General features: G+C 38.7%; 1 protein-coding gene across 6 annotated transcripts in view; it reads right to left on the reverse strand.

The window, feature by feature from the left end:
• Positions 1-502: 502 nt before the first annotated feature.
• The window catches only part of OPHN1 (oligophrenin 1), a 585,383-nt gene continuing 567,202 nt past the window's right edge, over positions 503-18,683 (reverse strand). For all 6 annotated transcript variants that reach the window (XM_070290276.1, XM_070290278.1, XM_070290274.1 and 3 more), the window contains 4 exons: positions 8,109-8,274; positions 6,981-7,031; positions 2,792-2,833; positions 503-1,578 (listed from right to left, as the gene is read on the reverse strand). In XM_070290276.1, the coding sequence (XP_070146377.1) occupies positions 2,800-2,833; positions 6,981-7,031; positions 8,109-8,274 (251 nt within the window). In that variant the 3' untranslated portion in view covers positions 503-1,578; positions 2,792-2,799. The remainder of the gene's footprint in view (positions 1,579-2,791; positions 2,834-6,980; positions 7,032-8,108; positions 8,275-18,683) is intronic.

Raw genomic sequence — 18,683 nt, forward strand, 5'->3', positions numbered from 1 at the left:
GAACTGAAAGACAGGCTATCTTAAAACCTATCCTTAAATCAAGGCACCTGTGTGGAAACAAGTGGTGACACTTTTTCCAGCAGCTTCTCTTCAATAAATAGGAATCAGAAATGTCTACTTGTCAGATTTCTGACTCACTTCACTAATTAATTGTGCTTTAGTTCCTTTTCAATGATTGAAACATCAAATGAGGAAGACCAGGAACTTAGTTCTGGAAGTCCCATTTGGTGGCAAGTATATGTGGCTCAAGAAAGAGGGCAAAAGCCAAACTCTCAAAATGGTGGTCCCTAAAGCTACCAATCAAGAGGCCCTTTGCTTGATAAGCATGGTATAATTGAAAGAACCTTGAGTAGGGATATTGGATCTTGTTTAGGCACAGCTGCTAACTTGCTCTGCCTCAGTTTCCCCAATAGTAAACTAAGCAGTTTGACTAAATAATACTGAAAGGCCTTTCTAATCAATTATTTTAGGAATTGTAAAAAGAGTCTTTTGTCTCAAGGGCTGTGGTTCTTAATCTTTATTATGTCACAGGTCCAATTTGCAATTCACTAGAATGTTATGGCCCATTTCCTCAGAAAAGGCACATTGTTGTGGAAGTCTACATACCATTTCAGAGGCTTTATGAAGTTCCTGAGTCCATAGATAATGGGTTAAGAACTGTTTCTTTCAGGTGATAAAAGAGCTTATCTTCAAAAAGCAAACATGAAACAACAATGACAACTACCTGGCCTTTATCCATCTTAACAATTTTCCCCAGCATTTGATCCCAAAATGGAACTCCTACAGAACAAACACAGTCTGCCTTTAAAAAAAAAGAACTGTTTTAAACATTTGTTTTTTTCTGATTGCTTGGAAAGGAAGCTGTTAGGACAAAGCAGGAAGAAGAATAATTCAAACAGACATAGGCTTTGACATGCCAAACATGCTTTGCAGATTTGTCCTAAGTATATAAAAGCAGGAAGGGCACCTTCCTGAGTCCACATTGGAGGGATTATAGAAGCATTACTCTTTCTGTCTGGGCCATAGGAGCAGATGCATTCTTGGCAATGTAGTACTATGCCAGAGCTCCAAACTGGTACTAAAGTCCATATCTTCAGTAAGAGAGACATGGTAAGAGCCTCCGAAGTTCAGCAAACATTCCTACTCCCTTACTTCCAAGGTAAGCAATGGCCCCAACTCAAGTAATTTTTAGTTTAGGGTAAGACTTCTAAGATCAGTCTTTAGCCCCAAATCTTTCAGAGATAGATGGCCTTTTGAGGAGGCAGGAAGTTCAGAAAACAGTTGAAAACTGAGCTCCTCTCTTCGACTCAGGTCAGTGGACAGCTTGGTTTCTGCAGTCTGGCTTGAGGAAGTTCAGCCATTCACAGTCTTATAGGAGCTCAAGATAGACCTTCTAGGGGAATGAAGAGAGAATACAAAGGAGAAATAAATGTGTATAGGACATGTACCCCTTATTTTATAACCTCCCAGAGCCTGAAGGTGCAGGGACAGGAAGAATCTGCTCTTCAGCACACAAGGATTTGAAGAAGACCCTTCTAGAACCTGGAAAGGGTCCCCTGAGGCCAAGGATTTTACAACCTGAAAGGGAAAGAAGAGAGTAAGGAATTAGCTATGATTGGTTAAGCACTTAATAGCCACTGGGCAGTAGGGCCTCTCGTGGTAGGTAGCAAATCTGCTGAGTAACAGCAGCTGGCTTGGAAAAAGCCCTTATAACTCAGATTCCATAGACCAGGCCCAATATGGTGCTATAATCAGGGCTGGAAACCCTGTGCCTTTAGCTTGAACTCTAATCCTCAAAAAGTCTACAGGGGATATAGAAGCCTGATATCTCTGAGATTACCCCCCCTTGCCAAATGGTCACTGCCTTTATGGCCCTACAATAACTCCAGATTTACTTTTACTGGGACTTTACCTTCATGAGAGCTGATAAGAAAAAGCTTATCTACCCACAGACCTCTGAGGACCAGCAGTGATAGGAAGAAAAGGAAGGCTGAGGAGTACATGGAAAGCTCTGCTACAGATACCTGGATCTTGTTTATGCATGTATTGGTTTATATCATGCCAACACTCTGATTGTCAATCAGAACTTCTAGGCAGAGAAAGAAATTTCCATGATCTCCATGGCTCTGGTGATCTTAGTAAGTTATGTATCCCCTCTGAACCTCAGTTTCTTTATATGTTTAGTGAAAGTACATATTATCTTCCTTATTTCTGACATTTGATACGGACTAAATGAGCTAATGGATGTGAAAGTGCTTTGTATTTGACATATATAAAGAACTAAGGATGAAGGTTCAAGGAGTATGAAATAGAGATTTGGGCTGAAGGAATGAAATCCCTCTACAAATACTAAGGTAGACTCTTGGGACTTTCCAAAATATCAAATGAGAGTTTACTGATATTCTTACAGACCTAAAGGATGTCAGAATTAAAAGGTTCCAAATGTTTCATTTTACATATTAGGAAATTGAGGCCCAGGAAAGGAAATGTAATTGCCCCAAATATCACAACCTAAGATTTCTAATGACCTTGATTCAAAGGCAATTCATAAAATTATACTGTAGTTTGGCTGAGAGAGAAAGAAAGAAAAAGTAAACTTAAAAACAGAGAACCTCAGTATTAAATGACAGTAAGTATAAGGGTCATGTAATTACAAAGTAGTAAACTGAGCCACAGAGGTGAATTCCCACCCTCTGGACCTACATGGCATTCCAGTTCTCAAAAACTCAGATCTCATAAAAGAAGGCATATGTGTAACAAGGTTTTGTAATCAGAAGAGGATACTACATACCTGAGGCCTCAACTCTCATCTCCAGGAAGTCTGCCTTGAGAACTGCGGGTAAAGGATGAAAGACATTTCACTAAGACTCTAGAAATCAGAACTGGAAAGGCAAAACAAGTGGGTGGGTAACCCTTCCAAGACAGTGACAATCAGGCCATTTGAAAAATTAGGAAGTGATTCCATCCAGATATTTCAAAACATCTCACTCCATGCTTATAGGTTAGGCTACCTTTCTAGCAGATTTAGAGAGCCCAGTGTCCCAGACACAAAAACATCTTTCAGGTGCTACCACAATCCTTTGAGTGTCATACAATGGGAGGCTAGGGGAGACCAGAGAAATTGCCCTAAGACCAAAGACTACATTCTATGATTATCTCCAGTGAGAGAAGGGCAAAGAGGAAAGGCAAATACCTTCTATGAAACATGAATCTTCCTTTGCCTCAGAGACCAAACAAGCTTTGCCTGGCCTCTTGATGTCTTTAGATCAGTCCTATGGTCACCTTGTTTAGAGATGGTTGGAGGAAAGAGAAAACCCTGGAGAATTAAGGTCCATATAATGTGGGCAGAAAATCCCAGACAACAGCTGGTCCCAGGGCTATGTTCTCAACATTGTTTTTCTCCTCTCTCTTGAGTCTATTTATACCTTCTCCCTGAGTGATCTTATTCCCATTCATGATTTCAATTCCCATCAAGCACTGAGACCCCACTCCCACCCCAAAAGATACCATTCATATTGTAGTATATGTAGTGAATAAATTTGTACAGTGTCTGTACTCAATAATTCTACCCCTAAATGTATGTAGGTCCAGTACCAATTACTAGCCTAAGTTGTAGTTACCCATTGGTCATTACTATCTGGATGTCACACAGAATCTTCATACACAGTGTCCAAAATTGATCAGAGAAAGTTTTCCACCATGATTAACTATTGCTACCATCTACCCAGCTATCCAAGTTAGATTTTTTCTCTCTTAATCCTTCTCCAATGTTCCATATTTGAAAAGTCATTAAGGTCTTACTGAGTCTACCTCAAATCTATCCTTTCATTCTATTCCTGCTAACAATGCCATATATCAAGACCTCATCAACTCTTGCCATGATGATTAGCCTCCTAATTGGTCTCACTGCCTTCAGGTTTTACTCTCCTATCTTCCTCATTACCAACAGAATGTGTGTGCCTTTCAAAATAATTCATGCAGATTAGAATATGCATTGTCATTTTTTAAGCTTTTAAGCTCTCCATAATGACTAGGGAATAAAGACTGAACTCCTTGGTATGTTATATAAGGCCTTTACAATCTGGCCCCAATCCATCTTCCTGGCCTCACTTCCAGCTGAGCTTCTTCCCCTCAACCCCACATTCCAGCCAAAGTGGAACACTAAGCTCTGTGTGAACTTGTGTTGAATAAGTGGTTCTGCCTTACTGAAATATTTCCCCCTCCTTTCTCTTGAGTTTTTTAATTTTTAAATTGTTGTATATGGGAGATAAATGAAAAGTGAGGTCATTCAAATATCAGGTTACATATAGTCAGGTGTACAAATTGGAGGCAAAAGGGGGCACAGCATAGGTTAAATAGATTATCATTTTCATTAGTGATGAGATGAGATTGACTGTGGCTAGTCTAAGAATTTTGACCAGCAGCCAGCATGTAGGTGCACTGATGAAAATAGTGGTTACAAAACTGGGGTCAGAAAGAAAAACACCAATACAGTATATTAACACATATATATGGAATTTAGAAAGATGGTAATGATGGCCCTATATGCGAGACAGCAAGAGAGACACAGATATAAAGAACAGACTTTTGGACTCTGTGGGAGAAGGCAAGGGTGAGATAATCTGAGAGAATAGCACTGAAACATGTATATTACCATATGTGAAATAGATCACCAGTCCAAGTTCAATGCATGAAACAGGGCACTCAAAGCTGTTGCACTGGGAAAACCCAGAGGGGTGGGATGGGGAGAGAGAAGGGTGGGGGGTTCAGCATGGGGGGGACATATGTACACCTGTGACTGATTCATGTCAGTTTATGGCAAAACCCACTACAATATTATAAAGTAATTAGCCTACAATTAAAATAAATTACTTTTTAAAAACGGGTCTAGACGGAAGGGGTGCTTTTGTCATGTGGATGCTGAATGGGAGGACTCTGTAGGTACCTAGGAAGGTGACTCATGACATATTGGAGGACTGGTGTACCCACCTTGGTCTTACACACTCCTGCCAAGATAGAATCTGGGGATAAGGAAGAGGATTAAATTTAGGTTCCAGAGGCCTGAATATAGGACTGGTAGGGTCATCCTCCATCCTGAAGTGCCTGCTTTGGCCATAGTACCCTATTTTGCAGTTGGTTCAAGACTTCTCTGAGCACTATGACAAAGCCTAGGCAATGGTTACCAATCTTTCCACATTTTCAACATCAGTTTGGCTATAGTTTCCCTATTAGAAATCAAGCTGCCTTAAAGATTCTACTGGACTTTGTTCATGCCTAGTACCTATACAGCTCAATGCCTTGGTTCCCTGTTCAAGACTACAGAACAATAGTTCTCATTTTCAGTGTATTCTACCCATCTTTCAAGCTTCATCTCAGATACCACTACCTCTAAAAAGCTTTCCTTTAGATATGCACACTTCATTCTATTAATTCAAGATTGTTTTATTCTATTTTCCTGGTATTTATTTATCATATGGCTTATCCTAGGGAGGGAGGAAGGACTACCCAGAAGTAGTAAATAGTCCTGCTTATAGGCAGATGCTTTAAGAATATTAAGGTGTCTCTTTCTGTTTTTCTTTCCCCCCCCCAAGCCTATCTGATTAAGCCTGCTTCAAAAAATATTCTAGGTAAAAACTTTATCTTCATTATATCAGTAGGAGAAATCTAGGGCTTTGACCTCGCTTTCATCTGTTATGGTAGAATAAATGGTAAATTATTGTCTAAGGAGAATTTGGTCTAGACTAGAGTTCCATGTGACTGACTGCCAAGCAGAATTTCAGTGGCCTGCTATTCAGAATCATGTCCTGGTGACTCAGGGCCCACAGTTTTAACTAAATGATGTCTAACCTATCCCAGCTCCAGTGCTGATAAAGGCATATTACTCTGCTTTTAATTGAACACCCAGAAGAGTTACACTCCTATCACCCACCAGGAAACACAATTTTGATCTCTCTGATAAGCAACACTAAGTGAACTCACAGAAGAGTCCCTGAAGGATAAGCAATCATTTCTCCAAGTGTTCCAATCTAAAGGGTCCCAAATGATAGGCCTTGGAAAGTCTATACTAGCATTTGAAGAATTTTAAAAACAAATTAATTGGAAAGAAGAAAGGAAAGAAATGTAAAAACCTAGATTCCCAGGAGCTACTCCTGGAGATTCTGTTTTAATGAGTCTAGAGTGGAAGGCAGGAATCTGTGTTCATTTTTTTTTCCCTCAAAAATTTCCAGGTGATTTATATGTGCAGCCAGTTTGAAAACAGTCACCTAAGTCTAATGCTTACCTCTGAAATCAGGACTATGCTCATTCTAAGGCCATTTATGTTAGAATATTGCACTCTATATATTTCTATCAGTTGCCCTTTTAGAATAAAATAGGATCTAAATAAGCAAACTAACAAAAAAAGACCTACAATGAGCATAATATTTTTGCAATACCACTTGGCATGTGAGTACTCTGTGTGTGTGTGTGTGTGTGTGTGTGTGTGAGAGAGAGAGAGAGAGAGAGAGAGAGAGAGAGAGAGAGAGAGAGAGAGAGAGAGAGAGAGATTGAAAAACAGAGTCAGAGGAGCAGAGACAACAAATACAGAGATAGACAAAGAAAGAGACATGGGGAGAGAGACAGAAAGAGTCAAAGAGATAGGGAAACTGAGAGACAAATAAACAGAGACATAAGTAGAAAAACACAAAGAGAGAGAAAGAGACTGAGAATTACAGAGACAGAGAAAGAAATAGTGCAAAAGAAACAAATAGGTAAGAGTGACATAGGCAGAGAGACACACAGGTATAGGGAAAAGGCAGAAACACAAGTTAAGATTGGGGAGACAGAAAGACAGTGTTGAGGGAGAGAAAGGAACAAACACAGTCAGACAGAGACAGAGCTACAGGAAACAGAAAAGGAGAATGTCAAGACAGTAAATGACACACTCATGATGCATTTATTAAAAAGTGATTTGGTTGAGTTCTGTCATGTGCATCTCTTACCTTCCTGTTTTCCGGGAAGCTGTTTCAAAGAATCTGGTCCTGGAAGCCACTCTGCAAACAGAAGTCAACCAAGTCCCATGAACTGCTCTGAAATATGTGTGAAAACCAATGGCCAATAGAAATGAGAATAAAATATGAACCAGACAGGCCACGAATGTCACGTTCTGCCTTAGCTTGCAAAGGATCTGGGTCTGAGGGAAAATCTACATATCAGAATGTGAAATGGCTCAGACACCATAGGCACTCCCAAGGCTATGGCTGATACTTTCTGCTTCCCCTTAGTTCAGAATGGTCTAAGCATGATATGCATTCAGGCTACTCTTGGGAGAAATAAGTAAAACAAGTTATTGGTTTCAGAGTATAGTTTTTGGCATTTTATAAATACACTTAGCTAATCAGTCCAAGTGGTAGAGGCTTTTATTTTCTTACTTCCTCAATTTTACAGTTATGAGACAATAAACACAAGAAAAAGGAAAACCAGGAAGCAGGATACTGAGAGGGGTCCCAGGCACTGGCTATGGAGAAGCCAGCCAAGTTAGTTTTGTGGCCAAGCAAGGCTGGTCCCTAAGAGGTGCTGTGGCCCCATCTTAGCTGCTCTATCCCTGGTCTCTTGGCTTGCAAACCAGCCTCAGAAAGACCTGCTGGATATTAGTTCTGTTCTTACCCTGTAAGATGCTCTTTGGAGAATGAGAGTCATTTTGGAAAAATTTTAAAATCATACTTTGCCTTTTTTAACAAAAGCCTTAAAGTACAAGTAAAATGAACAAGTCTGTTCATTAAATTACTGTTAAAACAAATAGTAATAATAAGATAAAAAATTTCCAGGCCAAGGAAGCATGAAAGCAGCAGGTAATCTTATTACCCTACAGAGGTCAGGGCAACTAAGAAAAATGGGTGTCCTATCAGGCATTAAGTTTTAAACACTTCAGCTTAGGAAAACTCTCAGGAAACTCTCCCAGTAGAAAACTCTGAACAGGGCTGGTCTGTGACAGTTCCTTTCACTATGAAGTGAATGATGCCCCAGGGTTGTGCATTGTACACCCTTTATAACCATAATGATAATCTTAAAAGCATTCTTAGTGATTTAAGGTGGGCTTTAGGTCAAGGTTGAAAAACAGCCCTACTTACACAGATGATGGGATTTCCCCTGTATTGCCAGCCATAACATCTGGCTTTGGTTCTGGTTTCTGGGAAGTAGTTGCCCGGCAAGGAGGGTCTGGAGGCCTCACTGGGGGTCTGATGATGGTTGGCTTTTCTCCTGGAGGCCGCAGTTTGCTGAAACTGTCAGAGTCTCCTAGAAGAGAGAACAACAAGAACTTGAACAGTTAGCCAAATTGAACACTACTCCTCAGGAGATACTTGATATTGTAGTGATATTGGCCACCTTTCTTGGTCCCCATTTCTTTTTGGTTGCTAACAACTCTGGATTAAAAAATTATTCTAGCAGCTATCCCTTTAGATAGTCTATGTTTGAACTCCAGCTCTGAAATTTCATATTTGTGTCACCTAGGGCATCAATATGCTCAGTCTCAGTTTCTTCAACTATATAAAGACCAATAATACACATAGCAGGTGCTTAGTCAATATCTGATCACTGAATAGATGGACATGAGTTTGAGTAAGCTCCAGGAATTGGTGATAGACAGGGAAGCCTGGCATGCTGCAGTACATGGGGTCGCAAAGAATTGGACATGACTGAACGATTGAACTGAATTGAACTGAGGGTATCAATTTGCTCAGTCTCAGTTTCTTCAACAATATAATTAAGACCAATAATACATTACCTTACAGAGGCATTGGGAGAATTTACTTAGGTACTGGCTCAGATGGTAAAGTGTCTGCAATGCAGGAGACCCGGGCTCGATTCCTGAGTAGGGAAGATCCCCTGGAGAAGGAAATGGCTAGTCCACTCTAGCACTCTTGCTTGGAAAATCCCATGGATGGAGGAGCCTGATAGGCTACAGTCCATGGGGTGGCAAAGAGTTGGACACGACTGAGCGACTTCACTTTCACTTTTCACTAACATGTTTAGTATTGTGACTGACACATAGCAGGTGCTTAGTCAATATCTGATGATTAATTTGTTATAGTCATCATCACCAAAATATCAGGTTCTTTTCGCTTAAACCTTGACTATTGTAGCAGTCTCCTAACTGAACTTTCTACCTCTATGTCTCTAGTCTCCATGTGACTCAGCACAAAATAAATACACATAATTTTTTTAATAAAACAGTCCTGGCAGGAATATATTGAAACAGATGCATGCACACATTGCTCGTAGCACTATACAGTGGGCTTATACAGTGGGCACTATACAGTATACTCTATCTAGATAGCCTGACATCAAGAATTGTGGAACAATGTGGATGAAATGCAAAATAATACATATGAGACAGTTCATGCTCATTGATCCAGTTGATCCACTTTGAAGAACAGACCCAAAGAAATTAACCCAAGAGGAAAAAATAAGCAATCAGCACAAAAACATGCTTCTTAATAGCACAAAGTCAGACTCAAGCACAAAGGAAATAATTAAATTCTTACAGGCATTTAACCAATACATATTATGCATGAACTAACAAGGATTTGGGCTAGGTGAAAAATGTATTCATAAAAAATAATATTAACTGAAGAAAAGGCCACAGAAATATTCATGGCCTGATGAACCCCATCTGGAAATAGACACATGTGCAAGGGTGTTATCAGATTTTGATATTCACTCAGTTTTTGTTAGTAAACCCTGATAATCAATTTTTCTTCTACAAAACTTTTTAAGGTAAATGTAAAAAATATCAACTTTTATCCATAATCCTTAAGTATTTGAAAATTGTTTTTCTAGATTTTCTCAGTGGCTACAAAACGTACAGGATAAAGTTCAAACTCCCTAGCAAAAATTCAAGGCCTTCTATGAGTTGGTCCCAAATTATTATCCCAGGCACTAACACTGGACTTTAACTCCAGCTCTACTTTTGTTAAACCAGTCTCCTAACTGGCCCTATCAAAGCAATCCCTTGGTTCTTACTTCTAGATGAGACAGTATGGTACAGTGTGAAAAGCAGAGTCTTCAGTTGGGCAGATCTGGCTTTCAGGCCTTGTTCTGCTATTTCTAAGCTGTGAGACCCTGGACAGTTATTTCAACTCTTTGACTATGAAGGTATTCATCTGAGAAATGGGTATCCTTATGAGGTAGTTGTAAGAACTAAATTAGATGGCTGATAGAGAGTACCTAGCTGACAGCTGGGATAAGTGAGTGTTAGACTCTGTCCTGCTTCTTGTCCAATATATACCCTTGTTTTCATGTTTGATCTGTATTGAAAGAAAAAGAAAAGAAAGAAAGTGAAGTTGCTTAGTCATGTCTGACTCTTTGCGACCCCATGGACTGTAGCCTACCAGGCTCCTCTGTCCATGGGATTCTCCAGGCAAGAATACTGGAGTGGGTTGCCATTTCCTTCTCCAGGGGATCTTCCTGATCCAAGTATCAAACCTGGGTGTCCCGCATTGCAGGCAGATGCTTTACCCTCTGAGCCACCAGGAAAGCCTGATCTGTATTGAAACCACCCCTAAACACTCAGCTCAAATCTCAATCCTCTGAACACTCCACCTGGCATAGGTAATTTCCCTCTATGTAAATGCTCATAAAGTACATATATTGCTCTGTAGGGTTTTTTCATTCCTCTAGCTAGTCATTCTTGTGAGGGAGACAAATATGAAAAAAATGATAATGATAATACAGTATGATTTGTGCTCTAATGGTGATATGAGGCAAGTACTATTCAGTCACACACAGAGAAATTCTGTCTCCCCATCTAGGCTGTATCTTACATTTCTGGACACACCATTCCCCTTAGCACCAGGTCATGTACACAAAATTGTAGCTAAATAATGACCAAAATAATAATAATAATAATCTAATTTTTCTAAAATGTTATACCATTCAAAGTACTCTTCCAGATAACTACTGATGTTCACAATAAGCTTGTAAGGAAAGAATAGTAGATGGGTCTTATCTTCTCCATTTTACAGAGAAGTAAACTAAGGTTTGGAAAGGTGAACTCACTCATCCACGATCACATAATTAGGTAAGTGGTAGAGAGAGGAATGAGACTTATAACTCCTATTTCTGCATCCACTGTTTTTCTCAGTGTTTGCTGTTTTGTTGTTAGTAGTAGTAAAAGTGAAGTGAGTCAGAAAGAGAAAGATAAATATCGTATTTTAATGCACATATATGGAATCTAGAAAAATGGTACTGAAGAATTTATTTACAAGGCAGCAATGGGAAAACAGACATAGAGAATAGACTGTGGACATGGGAAGAGGGGAGAAGAGGGCGAGATGTATGGAAAGAGTAACATGGAAACTTACATTACCATATGTAAAATACATATCCAAAGGGAATTTGCTGTATGGCTCAGGAGACTCAAACAGGGGCTCTGTATCAATCTACAGGGATAGGATGGGGAGGGAGATAGGAGGAAGGTTCCAATGGGAGAGGGTATATGTATTCCTATGGCTGATTCATGCTGAGGTTTGACAGAAAACAACAAAATTCTGTAAAGCAATTATCCTTCAATAAAAAATAAATTAAAAAGGAAAAAGTTATAAATGATAACAATAATGATAATGGTAATAAAATAAGTAATAAAAATTTAGCTACCATTTTTTATTGAACACCTGCTCTGTTCTAGATACTATGATACTATACTCAGTCCCTTATGCACATATTCTCATTTAACACTAACCATAACCCTGAAAGATATAAAGTATTATACCTGTTCTACAGCTGAAGAAACAGAGAGATGAGAAGTAACCGCATAGTTAATTGGCAATAGATCCTGGTCTATCTACTTTCCAAAGCCCAAGTAGTCACAAGTACCAGTGATTTTCAACCCTGGCTAAACATAGAGAACATTGAAATTATATAGTACTGGAGACACAATAGACAGAGATCCCAGTTTAATTGATTAGGGTATGACCTGGGTATGGATATTTTCTAAAAGTTCCCCAAGTGACACTATGTATAGCCATAGTTGAGAACCTCTAGCCACATGATGGTGCTTGCTCACCTGCAGATCAGATTATAACAGTTGACAACACTGTTCCATTTCTACTGGTTGCTGGAGTGAGTACTGGATAGGAAGCATACACTTCAATCAGAGCCAGAAAACATTTCTACCTGAAGCTGTGTCCACCCTAAGGCTATCATTTCCTTTGATGAGAGAACTGGATGACACTCCCTGATGACACCCCATTCATTTACCAGTTGCAGGCACATCCAAATAGACATCTACCTAAGGCCTTGGAAAACAAATGTCGTTAGACTTGCATCTTCCTAGGCTCTTTATGAAAGTGAAAGTCACTAAGTCATGTCTGACTCTTTGTGACCCCATGTACTGTAGCCTGCCAGGCTCCTCTGTCCATGGAATTCTCCAGGCCAGAATAAGGGAGTGAGTAGCCACTCCCTACTTCAGGGGACCTTCCCAATTTTGCAATCAAAGCCAGGTCTCCCACATTGCAGGTGGATTCTTTACCATCTGAGCCACTAGGGAAGCCTGAGAATACTGGAGTGAGTAGCCTATCCCTTCTCCAGGGGATATCCCCCACCCAGGAATTGAACCATGGTGTCCTGCATTGCAGGTGGATTCACCAGTTCAGCTGCCAGCCTCCTTATTGGGAGCTACAAATTGATGTTTCATTATAAGTCAAACTTCGGAATAGTAGCAAAGGGCTTTCTTGGTTGAAAGACCCCAGTGTTGTTCTCTCCTACCTCTAATGTGTCATAGCAAAGCCACAAGTCAAACAGGCAGAGAGGGAAGAGTAATAATACCCAAGAGTTGAGAGACCTAGATTCCAGTATTAATACTAAAACTAACTTGCTGTGTGACCTTGAATGGATCATTTCCCTACCTTTACAATGTGGACTTGGACTGCTTTCCAGATCAATGGGTCCATGATATAAGTCTATAGGCCTATATCTTTCCCTGCTGACCTTCATATGCTACTCTAAAACCCTGTTCTGATCATGTACCTAATCAGATAGCTAGCTAGATAATAGTTGGTTTTAGATTTCACAGCTCCCTGTTATCTGCAGTATATGCACAAACATTTTTAAACCTGGAATTTATTACCTTCTTTGGTCTCAATTCAACTGATCATTCTGGTCTACCTTTCCACCATTCCTCTTCACATATCCTATAGTCCACATAAATAGTATTACTTCTTGTTCCATGTACACATCATACAATTAATAATCTCTTTTTAAGATGCCCTCTACCTCTTCTTATATACCGCAATTTGCATCATCCATCAAGATTCAACTTAAGTTTCATATCTTTTGGAAGCCTAATATGCTGCAAATTCCTTTCTCTCACTTACAGCACTAATCACCTTGTACTTTGATTCAGGGCTCTTTGTTTTGTTGGCTTTACCTCCCCGATTAAGATGGAGCAACCTGAGAGCTAGATCTAGGTGAGATCCCTCTCTTTATTCAGCAAGGGCCCAAGTAAATTGCCTTGCATGTAGATGCTATTTAATACTCACTGAGAAAAGAAAAATGTAGCTCAGTCCACTAGAAGGACAGTGGGAAAAGCTTTCCTTTTTGAAGTCCCCATTTGTGCCATCTGTGACACACACAAACATGATATATCCAAATTTGAGGGTTATTCTAAAATATAAACTGAAAGGTATTCAATTTATTGAGTGTTTCTTGAGGGGTTTTGTGCCCAGCCTTATGCTCTCACAAGAGATGCAAAAAAATGTTTTGACATAGACTTTGCCATCCAGAGGCTTAAAACTGAGTTTAAGAATGAGTCATACTCATGAGAAATAAGCATGAGTATTGTAACTCAGCATCCACACTAAAGGGTCAAACTTGGGTGCCAAAAGAAATGAGTTAAGGGAGAGTTCCCTGGGGTAGGATTGTCAAAAGGCTGGATTTTGAGGTAGGATTGTCAAAAGGCTGGACTTTGAGGAAGATGGCTAAGAAGCCTTCCTTGCCCCTTCCCCTTATCAATTGTCCTCCTATTCCTGAGTGTTTGGCATGGTCAGAAATAGGCTGAGGGTGGAAAAAGTAGCTCTGAGCTCTTTTATAACCTCTACATTTAGAGCTTGAGGCTTCTCATCAGCTCTAGAATATAGAAGAGTAAACATCTACCATCTTCCATGCCTGCCATTTCCTAAGAGGCTGTTACCCAATCAGTAGCACTACCATTTTTTGAACTTCTATTATATTACCATAAATTCTGTATGCCTAATCTTATTTAAACACCAAAAAAAACCCCAAAAAAAACCTCATTTGCAATATAGGCATTGTCTCCACTTACAGTTGAGAAAACTGGCTCAGAGAAGTGAAGTTTACCTCATTAAGATCATGTAGTTAGTAACTGGATTCCTGTAAAATCAAAACAAATGCTACCTTAAACTGAGTACTCCTTATGTGCTAACTATATAGGTATCTCATTTCATCATTATAGCAATCTTATACACATAAATATCTTCATTTTACAAGTTAGAAAACTGGGCTCAGAGAGGCTGTGACTTCTCCAAGGTCCCACAACTAGGATGAAACAGGATCAAGATTCAAATTCACGTCTCAGAGACTCTGGAGCCTAAGTCACACCTGAGACTTCACTAAGCCTTTTCAGCTTAGTGGTATTTATACCAAATTGTACTTCCTTGTAATTTATGTTTAACCTTGGACTTTAACGTGACTTACTATAAATTTTATCTGCCTCTCCAGCTCAACTTGTTCCCTCCCTCCCCATTCTCTATCAAATGACCATAACTAAAGAATCATAGCATTTATAGATTTCTCAGGACTTGAGTAGCCCTCATTGTCAACAAAAGAATCTGAAATGCAGTACATGGATGCAATGTCAAAAATGAAAGAATGATCTTGGTTCATTGCCAAGGTAAACCATTCAACATCACAGCTGCTGATTTTGTTCAGTTGCTCAGGTGTGTCTGAACTTTGTAACCCCGTGGACTGCAGCACTCCAGGCTTCCCTGGCGTCACCATCTCCCAGATCTTGCTCAAACTCATGTCCATTTAGTCAGTGATGCCATCCAACCATCTCATCCTTTGTGGTCAACATCACAATAATCCAAGTCTATGCCCCAACCACTAATGATGAAGAAGCTGAAGTTGAACAGTTCTATTAAGACCTTCAAGACCTTCTGGAACTAACACCAAAAAGAGATGTCCTTTTCATCAGTGGGAACTGGAATGCAAAAGTAGGACGTCAAGAGATACCTGGAGTAACAAGCAAGCTTGGCTTTAGAGTACAAAATGAAGCAGGGCAAAGGCTAACAGAGTTTTGCCAAGAGAACACACTTGTCACAGCAAACACCCTCTTCCAATAGCACAAGAGAAGATACTACACATGGATATCACCAGATGGTTAATATATAAATCAGATTGATTATATTCTTTGCAGCTGAAGATGGAGAAGCTCTATACACTCAGCAAAACCAAGACCTGGGGCTGACTGTGGCTCAGATCATGAGCTCCTTATTGCAAGATTCAGGCTTAAATTGAAAGAGGTAACCGGTTGGATGGTATCACTGACTCAATGGACATGAGTTTGAGCAAACTCCAGGAAATAGTGAAGGACAGGGAAAGCTGGCACACTGCAGTCCATGGTGTCACAAAAGGTTGGACATGATTTAGTGACTGAACAACAACAACAAAGTGGGAAATTGATAGCAACACAGCAATTGTAGGGGACTTTAACTCCTCACATCAATTAATAGATCATCCATACAGGAAGTTAACAAGGAAACAGAAGTCTTAAATGAAACAGTAGAGCATATGGACTTAATAGGTTCGTACAAAACATTCCAGGAGAGGGTGGGATGATTTGGGAGAATGGCATTGAAACATGTATACTATCATGTAAGAATCGAATCGCCAGTCTATGTCTGATGCAGGATACAGCATGCTTGGGGCTGGTGCACAGGGATGACCCAGAGGGATGTTGTGGGTAGGGAGGTGGGAGGGGGGTTCATGTTTGGGAATGCATGTAAGAATTAAAGATTTTAAAATTTAAAAAATAAAAAACTAAAAATTAAAAAAAAAAAAAAAGAAAAACATACTACTGAACAACTATTGAGATAACAAATAAATCAAAATAGACATTGAAAGTTACCTGAAGACAAGTAAAAGTGAAAACATGGCATATTAAATATATTAGATGCAGCAAAAGGGGTACTAGAGAGAAGTTTATAGCAATAGAGGCTACCCCAAGATATAAAATTTAGGGTTTCCCTTGTGGTTTAGTGGTAAAGAATCTGCCTGCCAATGCAGGGACACAGGTTTGATCTCTGGTCTAGGAAGATCCCACATGCCACAGAGCAACTAAGCCCATTCATCACAACTATTGCACCTGTACTCTAAAGTCCAGGAACCGCAACTACTGAGCTCAAGTGCTGCAACTACTGAAGCTTGAATGCCCTAGAGCCCACGTCAGCAACAAGAGAAGCCACTGAAATGAGAAGCCTGTACACCGCAACTAGAGAGTAGCCCCCTCTTGCTTCAACTAGAGAAAAGTCCACACAGCAATGAAGACTGAGCACAACCAAAAATAAATAATAAAGAAAGAAAGAAACATTTTAAAACAGAAATAATAAATCTCAAAGAAACTATCTGGAAACTATCTAACCTTACACATAAATGAACTAGAAAAAAAGGGGGAAAAATGAAGCCCAAAGTCAGTACAAGAAAAGAAATAATAAAGATCAGAGTGGAAGTAAATTGAAACAGAGACCAAAAAGATAATGGAAAAGGTCAAAGAAACTAAGAGCTGATTCTTTGAAATGATGAAAAGAAATATTAACAAACCTTTAGCTAGACACTAAGAAAAAAAAAAGTAAAAGCCTCTGATAAATAAAATTAGAAATGAAAGAACAGAAATAATAACAGATATCACAGAAATACAAATAATTGTAAGACAATGATATGAACAAAAAAATGTATATGTCAACAAATTGCCCAACCTAGAAAAAATGGACAAATTCTTTGAATCCCAATCTTCCAAGACTAAGTCATGAAGAAATAGAAAAATCTGAATAGACTGATCACTAATACAGAGATTAAAACAGTAAACAAAACCTCTAATAATCAAAAGTCCATGACCAGACAGCTTCCCAGGTGGTTTATACCAAACATTCAAAGGTGATGTAATATGTATTTTCCTCAAGTTTTTCTAAAAAATTAAAGAGGAGGGAACACTTCCTAACTTATTTCACAAGGCAAACATTATCTTGATACCAAAATCAAACAAGGACAACACATGCACACACACATAATTACAGGCCATTATCCCTGGTAAACATGGATGTAAAAAAATCTCAAAATATTAGCAAATCAAATACAATATCATCTCAATAGAGGCTGAAAAAGTATTTGACAAGATTCAATACTCACAAATGATAAAAATTCTCAAAAAAATGGGTATAGAAGGAAGTACTTCAACATAGTGAAGGTCATAGACTACATATTATACATGTGTAGCTAACATCATACTCAATGGTAAAAAACCGAAAGCTATCCCTTCAAGAAAAGGAGTAAGACAAGGATGCCCACTCTCATCACTCTTATTAAACATAAAACTGGAAGTCTTAGCCAGAGCAAGAAAAATAAATAAAATGCATCTAAATTGGAAAGGGAAAAGTAAAACTACCACATTTGAGGATGATATTATTTTATCTAAAGAAAATTCTAAAGATTCCATCAAATAACTATTTTCATTGATAAAATGCAATAAAATGAAAATAAACAAAGATGAGCCTTGGCAAATTTAAAAAAATTGAAATGATATCAAGACTCTTTATAGATTACAACGCTAGGAGATTAGAAATAAACTGCTAGGAAAAATTATAAGAAACCAAACACATGGCAGTTAAACAATATGTTACTAAACAACAAATGGGTCACTGAAAGAATCAAAGAGGAATTTAAAAATACCTAGAGACAAATGAAAATGAAAGTGCAATAGTCCAAAACCTATGGGGTGCAGCAAAAGCAGTTCTAAGAGGGAAATTTATAAAATCTTACCTCAAGAAACAAGAAAAATCTCAAACAACCTAACTTTACACCTAAAACAACCAGAGAAAAAAGAACAAAAAAATCCCTAAAGTTAACAGAAGGAAAGAAATCATAAAGATTAGAGCAGAAATAAATGAAGTAGAGACAAAGAAAACAACTGGAAAGATCAATGAAACTAAAATCTTGTTCCTTGAAAAGATAAACAAAATTGATAAACTTTTAGCCAGATTCATCGAGAAAAAAAGGGAGAGGACTCAAACAATTTGAAATGAAAATGGAGAAGTTATAATTGATCCACAGAAATATCAAGGATCATAAGAGACTAATATGAGAAAACTGTATGCCTATAAAAAGGACAACCTTGAAGAAATGGACAAATTTTTAGAAAGGTACAGTCTCCCAAGATTGAACCAAGAAGAAATAAAAAATATGGACAGATGACTCACAAGTACTGAAATTGAAACTATGATTGAAAAACTCTCAACAAACAAAAGTCCAGGACCTAAGGTTTTCACATCAGGTGAATTATATCAAACATGTAGAGAAGGGTTAAAACCCATCCTTCTCAAAGTTTTTCTAAAAAAAAATGCAGAAGATAGGAAACTTCCAAATTCATTCTATGAGGCCATCATCACCCTGATATCAAAATCAGAAAAACATAT

Source organism: Ovis canadensis, chromosome X (genome assembly GCF_042477335.2).
Source record: "Ovis canadensis isolate MfBH-ARS-UI-01 breed Bighorn chromosome X, ARS-UI_OviCan_v2, whole genome shotgun sequence".
NCBI classification, from domain to species: Eukaryota; Metazoa; Chordata; class Mammalia; order Artiodactyla; family Bovidae; genus Ovis; species Ovis canadensis.